Here is a 9,724-nt window from a genome sequence, read left to right as displayed (position 1 = left end):
GCTTAGGTCCAGTGAGAAATTTGGGTCAGAACTCCTAGACTATGCTGCCCCTTTCTGTCTCCCACCTGCCTACCACCACTAGAGGCCTGACTTCCACGTAAGCCCCAGAGAGAGCTTCCTGTGGAACGGGAGTGACTCGTCACTGGGCTGGACATCTCGGAATCACCGTAACCACAGCACATCCGACATTCTTAAGACCGGAGTCAAAACATTCTGCTACGAGGAGGCTGATCCAGAATCAGAGTATCTGATCCAATTGCCTTATTTCCCTGTACAACTTCAAGTTTCAAGCACAAAAGAAAAAAAAAAAAAACAGAGGAGGAAAATCTGAGCTCTTTTATTAAAGTCATACTAAAACTGAAAGCAATCAGAGAAGTCAGAATTTTATGCAAAAATGCTCTGTTGGCATTTGGGAAAATTCGGTGAAGCAAGAGCTCAAAGGACAGAAGGGAGCCCAGGAGTTGAGATCTCAGAAAAAAAGCAGGAAGTATCACCCAACAAGATTTCACCACGCACTGGTAGTTTGTGTAAGCTTGGTGCTCGAGGTAAACCAATAATTAGTGGCTATGAAACCACTGCTCAATCATTCAAATGGCCCAAGATCCCTAAAATACAGGCATCTGGTTGAGAATATTTCAGCAAATTTCATACCACTTCTAAATATGTAACTATAAATCTTTGGAATTAAAGCATATTCTTGACCATTCTATCTGAACAAGGTAGCAGTCACAGTTCTATGGACACATGGACCTATAAAAACAAGGCTGGATTGTCTTTACTTTTTTTTTTCTTTAAATTCTGCTACTCTGGCTCGAGCCCTCTTTTAATATTTAAAAAGATTTATTCTCACATGGACAATGTGATCCATATAATCGGCAGGCTATTATAATTTAAATTCTTTGCCATTTTCCACAGGATGTCTCCAACTTCTTTTCTTGTAAATATTCAATCGGGGCAGGGGGCAGTAAACAGTGATGAAACAAGTTAATTTTGAGAAATAGAGCTTACATTCTTAACAGCCACGACCCATCTTTGCATACAATCCAATCTGTCAGATGTACCAGTCCCCTAAGTTAGAGGTCATGGACCACACCTGGATGCTTCCAGTCTCTTCTTCAAAGTCCTAATTTGTAGTCACATATCAATTGGCATGGACTTAAATATCTGTGTGCAATGACACAAGATTTAGGATAGACACAGGTGTAGCTAAATTTCACCCAATCCAATTTCTCAGTTTTTCCTTATGCTAAGAGTTCAGAGGGCTCAAGTTTATTTGTAGTGTAGGAAAGCAGCCATTGCTCGAGAACTCCGTATTTGAAGGGAGTATTCACAAGTAACTACATGCCATACTTACTGCCTGATCTCAGGGACAAGGTCAAAGTCAGAACCCCCTCAAAGTTCGGCCAAACACATATCATCCCATTGTGCTCAACGTGGTCTCGTTCATCTTCAGTTTGGGGTTCCTGACACTGTCAACCACTCTACCTGCACAGATTTGCTTGGCTGCCACCTCCACACGTGAGGGTTTTTTCTAGAAGAAAAACATAAGTTTTCAAGTTGCAATTTTATTATCACATATTCCTGATGTTTCAAGTAGACTAAATGAAAATAAAATTATGTAAATCACATATAGTCATAGGTGACTTCAAATGCTCCCAAATGACACAAATCAAAAAGAATTCAACTTTTGTTCAGCTACCGTAATCGCAACTGACTAAACTATCTCTGTGATCTGAACTTCTCTAAACTGTTCAAGCTGTTCATCCATATTTGGTCCCCTCCTTCCTGACACGTGGTAGGATGATACTTCTGACGCTGTTGAACCTAGCATGCGTATGTGACTTGCTTTGGCCAATAAATGCATCCAGAAATGTCACCTTGAGAAGGAAGCTTTAGTCGCCAATGCCATTTGACCACACGAATTTCTTCCTCTGCCACAGTGATCATCCGTGTTCTCAACGTGGCTGCTCCACCATTCTAGATCCCTGAAGGAGGGTGACAGAAATATGCAAAATGGATAACAATGCGAGCAAGAAATACACCCGTTAGCTTTCAATGATTGAGCTTTGGGAGCTGTTTGTAAGGGCAGCACAGCCTAGGAAAAAAATATCGGGATACTAAGCACTATGGCGAATGTTACTATAATCTAAACCAGAAGAAATTTGCGGCTCTATCTGTTACACTGTAGCATATATACGTGTATGTATCATTTTACATATACATATTATAATAGTAAAATTCTATATTATTGTATATATTATATTACCTAGATTATTATTAGCCAGCTATTAAAACAGACTTCTCTCCCATCTCCACACACAAAAAAACCCTTCTCAAATCAATTGCGTAATCTATATGCTTGAAAATAAGCATTCACAAACCTCAAATTAACTGAGACTCCCCCATCAAAAAAAGTACTTGATCCATGTGTCAAAATCATTTGCAGAGTTCCACTTCTTCTCTAAGACCAAGTACATTAATCAAACACAGGGCTTCAAAGGAGTTTCATTTTGAGCAACCCAAGAGACAAATAAATTAGCTGCCAATGGCTCCTTTGTAATGGCAGAGGACCAGGCTGGCCCAAGGGGATAGGAGTAAATCACAAAGGGAACTCCAAGCAAAAGCAACATTTGGGGACCTGTAGCAAACCAATAAAGCCGTCCCACATACTCTCATTTCCAAGACTGTGAGCCAAGCGCATGTGTGTTTGTTCGCTAAGAAGAAGACGCAAGCGTCCCATGTCTGGTTGATTTCTTATGTGCTATAGCCATTAAGATGTTTGTGTCTGGAGTACACGTCTGAGCCTCGCGCTCCAATGTGGCAGCTCATAAGCCTGACCTGTAAGAATGTTCCCCTTCGAAACAGTGTCATTCTGGAAGGTTTTCTTCTGTACCGCCTGGATGAATTGCCTACGGTTTCTCATTTAAGTATGTGAAGAACTGTCCATTTTTACTTTGCAGAGCTTTTCACTGGTGACTCAGTGAGGGATGATGTCATATGTTATCCTACAACGGCTGGTGTGGTTCTCTCCGCTCACTTAAACCATTCCCTCTGTTTCTGTGGCAGACAGCACTCCCCAGTTTCCATCCTGTCGTCAGCTTCTTCCCAGCCAGCCCCAGGCAAACAGCCTCCCCAGCGGCAGATGAAACAGGAAGTCTGACAGCTTGAGTCTGCAGTGGGACCCCTAGTGTTTTCCCACTCCATGCCCTGGCAGCGTTCCCCGCAAGTACAAACACACACACACAGAGCTCCCATTGTTGCAGCCTTCCCCAGCCCACTGATCCTAATATGGAATGAGCAGGAAACCCATGATTTCCTGATACTCGCAAGCTGGAGGAAGCAAGGGGAAAACTCCATTAAAAAGCCCAGCTTCCCTCCATGTTAGATGTGAAGTGGAAAAAGAGGAAGATTTAGCAGAATTCCACCGAGTCTTCAGCCGGGCTGGAGAGGGGAAGAGCACGGCGGACACCCTCGGGCTGTTGAAATTTCTAGACTGCCAGGAAGCCCCTAGAATTCAGAGAAAAGTGAGAGTTTCTTAACTCAAACTGGAGGGAAAAGGGACAGATGCTTTTAATCATTCTCCCAGATGTGGGCTACCTCTCCTGGCCAGCATGGTAAGCACGAGGGCACGTGCCCGCTGCCTCGGACAGGTCCGCGCGATCCCAGGCCCCCTGAGTAAGGCAGAGTGATCTCCAGCCTGCCGCTCGCTCGCTTCCCGCGCTCCATGGGCTTTGGGAGAAGCCGGAGAAGCCACAGCAGCTGCACGGTGCCCGCAGCTGGAGCCGCGGGGATGAGCTGCACGGAGGGAGGTGACAGCAGCTGCGGCTGCGGGGGCACGGAGGAGAAGAAGATGCTGAAGTGTGTGGTGGTGGGGGACGGCGCCGTGGGCAAGACCTGCCTGCTGATGAGCTACGCCAACGACGCCTTCCCGGAGGAGTACGTGCCCACCGTGTTTGACCACTACGCAGGTAAGCAAAGGTGGAGAAGCCGTCCCTGCGCACGGGGGCAGGCGCGGGCGGCCACACCCCGACTTCGGAGGGGCCTGCTTTCGTTCTGGGGCAGTCAGTGCCGGGTGCGGGCCTGGCAGCAGCCACGGAGCGACGCGCACAGCCAAGGTCTCTGCTGGCCCTTAGGACAGTTCGTCCGTCGATTGGTATCCTAACACTTTCCCCCCTTAAATCAAATGACTAACACTGGGGAAATACCCTGAACGGCCCTCCAGGCTTCGGGGCCAGAGATTTCACTAACGTTCTTGGGAAGATTCATAACTTTTCATGGGAACATTCTAAAATGTAGTGTAACTGCAACACAACTTAAAAAAAAAAAATCACCACTAACCACACCACTAGTGAAAGAAGTATTTTTGCCACTTTTCATATATTTACCTCATGCCATTCATAAATGAAATGGTAAGATTAACAAACATTAGAACACTCTTTTTTTTTTTTTTATAACAATCAGTGGCTGTACTATTGGACTTTTCCTGGGGCTCTAGATGGGGGGAGGGAGTACTAAAAGGTTTTAAGTATCTATTAGGCAGTCCCTATCTTGAATTAAAAGAAATATTTTTAATTAATAAGTTTTTAAGGTAAAAATAAAGATAAAAATAAAGTTTGAATCATTTTGAAATATGTCCAGAAAGGATTAAATTGGACATAAAATATTTTAAGGCATGACAGTTAAAATGCGGTAATCACAACTTAACCCTTTCAGTTACTTCTGTTTTCTGAGTGTTCTAAAGTTTGTGAGTGTAGTTGTCAATGTGATAGCTTATCTCAATTTTTCCATTTTTTTAAAGATTTTATTTATTTATTTGAGAGAGAGAGGGGGCAGAGGGAGAAGCAGTCTCCCCACTGAGCAGGGAGCTGATGCGGGACTCGATCTCAAGACCCTGAGATCATGACCTGAGCAGAAGGCAGCCGCTTAACTAACTGAGCCACCCACGCGCCCCATCAATTTTTCCATTTTCATTCTTACTTTTTCTCTTAATCTCCAAAACAAATTTTATTGTTCCTCAAAAAAAGTTCATGAAATTCTTCAAGCTTATAGTTGCCTAATGTTATAACTTTTTTCAACAGAGTGATCAGCTGGGTGAATTATCAGAGATTTGAGATTGCACAAGAGAAAATTTTCCCTTCCTTCACCTTGGCTTTGGGTCAGGTTCAGCAAAGGGGAAGTGGCCCACAGGAAACCTGTGCGAATGTTGGCTTTGCTATGTGGCCATTTGAAATCCTCTCTCTGTTAGGAAGTAGCTTCTTTTCCAGAACTAAACAATCACCCAGTCCCCTCCTTCTCCTACAGTCACATGATCCACGACAATATTACATAGCAGATTGGGAGAGTACCACGGTGAAAATAGTATCCACTTCCCAGAAGGCTTTTTTTTTATATTTGTAAAAATTAAGAGCAAATTTTAAGTCTGGCTCCCGTAAGCTTTTCTGAAAATAAAATGACTGTGCCCAGAGAAGAACGTTTTAATGAGAACAGAATAAAGAAAACAGAAGACTTTCACTCTGGGGGGGAGAAAAACTAACAAGATTAAGAGGTCTGGGATTTAAGTAAATTACTAAAATACTTGACATGGAAACATCTTAGCAAAGATTATTTATTCCACACCCTCTTTCTGCCAGGAAAAGAAAACTGGCTGATACCTAATTTCAAAAACTTTTAGATCAAAGGTGGGCCCTCAAATTTACTAAAGGAAGAGGCCTCAAGTGCTTTTGAAAGTGATGTATTCCGATCCCCATCTATTGGTTGAACCAATATTATCCATCTAGTATAAGAAAGAAAGAGGATAAAACCATCTTTAGGGATCAAGTCAGCCTATAAAAAATACCTTAGCAATCAAACAAAGGCTGAACTACCACTAGATTCCACTAGGATGAAATTATGTTATATTTCAATTGTGTATATACTTACTGTTATTTGAGCATCAAAGCACCTTAAGGATTTTGGCTACTCTATGATTTTACTTCTCAGGAAATCACAGCCACTTTCCCCAAGGCCATGCTTTGCCCATAGCAGGCATTCCCAATCACCATTGCTTTGATTTACACCCTGTACCTTTTTGAGTACACAGTCATCATTACGCTTTCAGTTACATTATAAAAGGGAATGAAGACAGGAGCCTCCTACTTCGAAGATCCGAATGACATGAACTTTTCCATTTGCAAAGAGTCTTTTCCATCACAAACACAAGCTCCTTTTACCACAGCCCTCCCCATATATGAGCTGATTGAATGTAAATCCTGACACAGTTCCATGACAACCTGCAGGCAATGTAAAAGCACTAATGCTCTCTTCCTCGTGTGGATGAGGATCCGGTATCCAGTGTCTGGGTCCTACTGGTGCATTCGGAAATCGCCAGCAGCAACTGAATTCCTGAGTCTTTAGAACATCGCAGCTTTAGTCTAAGAGAGACTACCCCTTGAAGGTTTTTCCCTAACAGCTGCCCATCCCAGGACAGCAGAGCTATAACAATAATACGTATAGAAGCATACTGAAGCATACTGCTCAACATGGTGGGCTTTTAAGCCAGAGCTTAGCTCTAATACTGACACTGCCATTGCTGTGCGGCCTTGAGCAAGTTACTTAACCTTTCTGTCCCTCAGTTATCACACACACACAAAAAGGACAATAGAAGCATTAGGAGTGTTTGTGAGAACAAAATAAATACATGTGAAGTTCTTAGAACAGTGCCTCACACATGACAAGTGTTAGGTACATAGCAGCTATTATTGTTAAGACTAAGTTCTCTACACTTGCACACAGTTATGAAAGGAAATTAAAATGTCATTAAAAGATAAAGACTACAGAGGCGTCTGAGTGGCTCAGTCAGTCAAGCATCCAACTCTTGATTTCAGCTCAGGTCATGATCTTAGGGTTGTGAGATCAAGCCCTGTATTGGGCTCCACGCTGGGCATGGACCCTATTTGAGATTCTCTCTCTCTCCCTTTCCCTCTGTCCCTCCCCCACTCTAAAATTAAAAGATAAAGACTACAACAAAGAAAAATACAATTCTTAAAGTATCCTCCAAATGGAGTAGGATGTGATGAAATGTATGTAATGTCCTTATAATATAGTAATCATGTGTATTGATAATTGACAAAATATGCATGGGGTAATAGTAGTGGGATATTAAATTGGGAAGGGAAATATAGCAGTCTTAAATGAGTGATTGTAAAAAAAAAATTAACAAGCAGCTAGAAAAAATATTTAAATTTTATGAATCTTAGTTCTTTTCCCTCTGCCCAAAAGTACATCTCCTGCAGGCATCTTTCCTCAGGCATCCTTCTCCTCCAAATCCCCTTGACTCCAAAAGGAGAGTTCTTTGCTCCATCTTCAACCCATCTCCAGAAATTTCTTTACATTTCTAGAAGATGGCTTCCACCACATAGAGCAATTTATCTGTTTTCTTGTTTTTCCAACTCCCACTATTCTCTGAGCTCCTGAGGGAGAAGGTTGTGTCTTGCCAAATCCCATGGTCAGTTCTCAGCACTCATCTTACTGGATGGCTTGGAGGCTTTTTTATGGCTTATTACTGTTTCTTTGCCTGGTTTCTGGGATAACAGTTTCTCCTGGCTTTTATTCCCTTTACTGGCAAATCTCTCTGCATCTCCTCTGTTGCCTACTCTTTCTCTTCCCAACCAGTATATGTGACAAAACTCAGGGTTCAGTCCTTAAGTTCCCTGTACACTCATACCCAAGTTGGTTGTGTTTAGTCTCATGGATTTAATTATTATTTATATACCATGGCCCCCACATTTATATCTCTGTTCCCACTATATTCCGTGAGACCCAGGCTCATATATCCAACTGTCCCTCTGAATATCTAATAGGCATCTCCAATTTAACCTGTTAAAACAAAATTCTTTAACTCCCCCAATCTGGTCCTCCCCTGGACTCCCCCATGCAAGTATATGACCCCTGTCTTGCATCCAGTTTCTTAGAACAAAAACTTCAGTATTATTCTTAACTCCTTCCTTCCTATGACACTACCCCCCACCCTCTCCATTCAAACCATTCATTATTACTCCTTCCCACTACTGATCAGTGCAACATTCAAAATACCTCATCATTTCTCATCACCTACATTGCTTCACTGTTGTCCAAGTCACTGTCATGTCTCATCTAAACTACTGTAATCACCTCTCAGTTCCCTGCTTCCAAGCTTGCCCGGCTCTAGTCAGTTCTCCACACAGCTGGCAGGGGGGCTATTCACAGCCCAAATCCTCCAAACCCTTCACACTCAGATCCCGTCATTCATCATGGTCTACAAGGCACGCCATGACTTGGTCCCTGTCATCTCTCCACCCCCATCTCCTAACTCTCCTCTTCAGTATTTCTGCTCTAGCCATACCAACCATCTTGGTATGCCTCAAACACACCGATATCCCACTTTCCTTGAAGACTTCACACTTGACCTTCCCCCAGCCTGACACTATTCCCCCAGATCCTCTATCCTCTTCAGCTTCAATTGACCACCTTATTTAACACATCCACTGACAGAAACACACACACACACACACACACACACACACACACTCACTCTTTAACCACTTACCCTGCTACATACCTATAACATTTCACACTACTGGCATTATACTTCTATTTATTTGTTTACCATTTTTATCCCACTCTTGAATATGAACTCCATGAGGACAAGGACTTTGTCTTGTTCACTGCTCTATCTCCAGCTTTTAAAAAAGACCCCAACATACAGTAGATTCTCAACATATAGTCATGGAATAAATGAATTGGTATGTCTTAATCATCTTTGTCCTCCAGTGTTTATGGAATTTCTGGTCCATTGAAACTGCTGAATAAATGAACAAACTGCTGGTCCAATCTTTAGGAATGAATGTGTTTAGAAATTTATTAAATTTATTCCATTTTTTAACTATTTTGTTCACAAGTATCATTTTATCTCTACTGGAATGGTAACACAGCATTGAGTTTTCTTGACCCAAGCGGCCAATGTCACATCTATTGAATGATGTAACTGCAATGCATAAATTTCATTTGGAAACAGATGAGCTGCAAATTGCTCCATATGCATTATATTCAAAAGCCTACCTGAATTTTGAGAGGCCCCCTCAAAGACTTACAGTTCTTATATACAGAGCATGTTTCAGAGTGACCCCAAGTTCCACCAAGGGCTAGGACTAAAAATTAGGGGCAGCGGGATGAAAATAGATCGGGCCACTCATGCTTTCGACAAGTGAACCTAAGAAACATCTCTGGGCCCTGCTTCCTCCTCCCTTCTAGGACGACTCCAGATGTCCTAAGAACCTTTAGAGCTTTTACAGCCCACCATGGAACAGTCACATTTCTTCTTCTATCTTTATCTTGTCTTGAACCTCGAGTTTTATGATGAAGTATTATCAAGTGATGCTTCACGTAACATAAGACGTAAGGATAGCACTTCCATTTTGTGTTTTGTGAGATTGTGTGTCGGGTTAGACTCTGTCCATGGTTTGTACGTTCACGTACATGGGTGTGTCAAATACTCCTGTTCACGTTGGAGCCTGTGCAGGTGTACATCCTTCACCACCTCCATCAGCCTCTGGCTTAGAACTATTTTGTCTATGGTTCTTTCTTCTATCACCCACCCCTCCTAGAATTTGTTTAAAAAACACCTGTGCTTCAAAACTCATTGTTGAAGTCACTATTTGCAAATCCAGCTGCCTATGCAGGAAATTCACATGATTCATGGGGGGGGGGG

The 9,724-nt window shown here is 42.5% G+C and overlaps 1 protein-coding gene across 2 annotated transcripts in view; it reads left to right on the top strand.

Annotated features, from left to right (window-relative positions):
* The first annotated feature begins 3,258 nt into the window (after window positions 1-3,258).
* RHOJ (ras homolog family member J) overlaps window positions 3,259-9,724 on the top strand; it is an 81,169-nt gene continuing 74,703 nt past the window's right edge. Inside the window, exon 1 of one of the 2 annotated variants that reach the window (XM_008701128.2) lies at window positions 3,259-3,968. In XM_008701128.2, the coding sequence (XP_008699350.2) occupies window positions 3,725-3,968 (244 nt within the window). In that variant the 5' untranslated portion in view covers window positions 3,259-3,724. The remainder of the gene's footprint in view (window positions 3,969-9,724) is intronic. The other variant, XM_008701124.2, reaches the window with a different exon arrangement.

The sequence above is a fragment of the Ursus maritimus genome, unplaced genomic scaffold (assembly GCF_017311325.1).
Source record: "Ursus maritimus isolate PB19 unplaced genomic scaffold, ASM1731132v1 scaffold_25, whole genome shotgun sequence".
Taxonomy (NCBI): domain Eukaryota; kingdom Metazoa; phylum Chordata; class Mammalia; order Carnivora; family Ursidae; genus Ursus; species Ursus maritimus.
The sequence above is the reverse complement of the archived record's forward strand: the minus strand, read 5'-3'. Positions and strand labels throughout refer to the sequence as shown.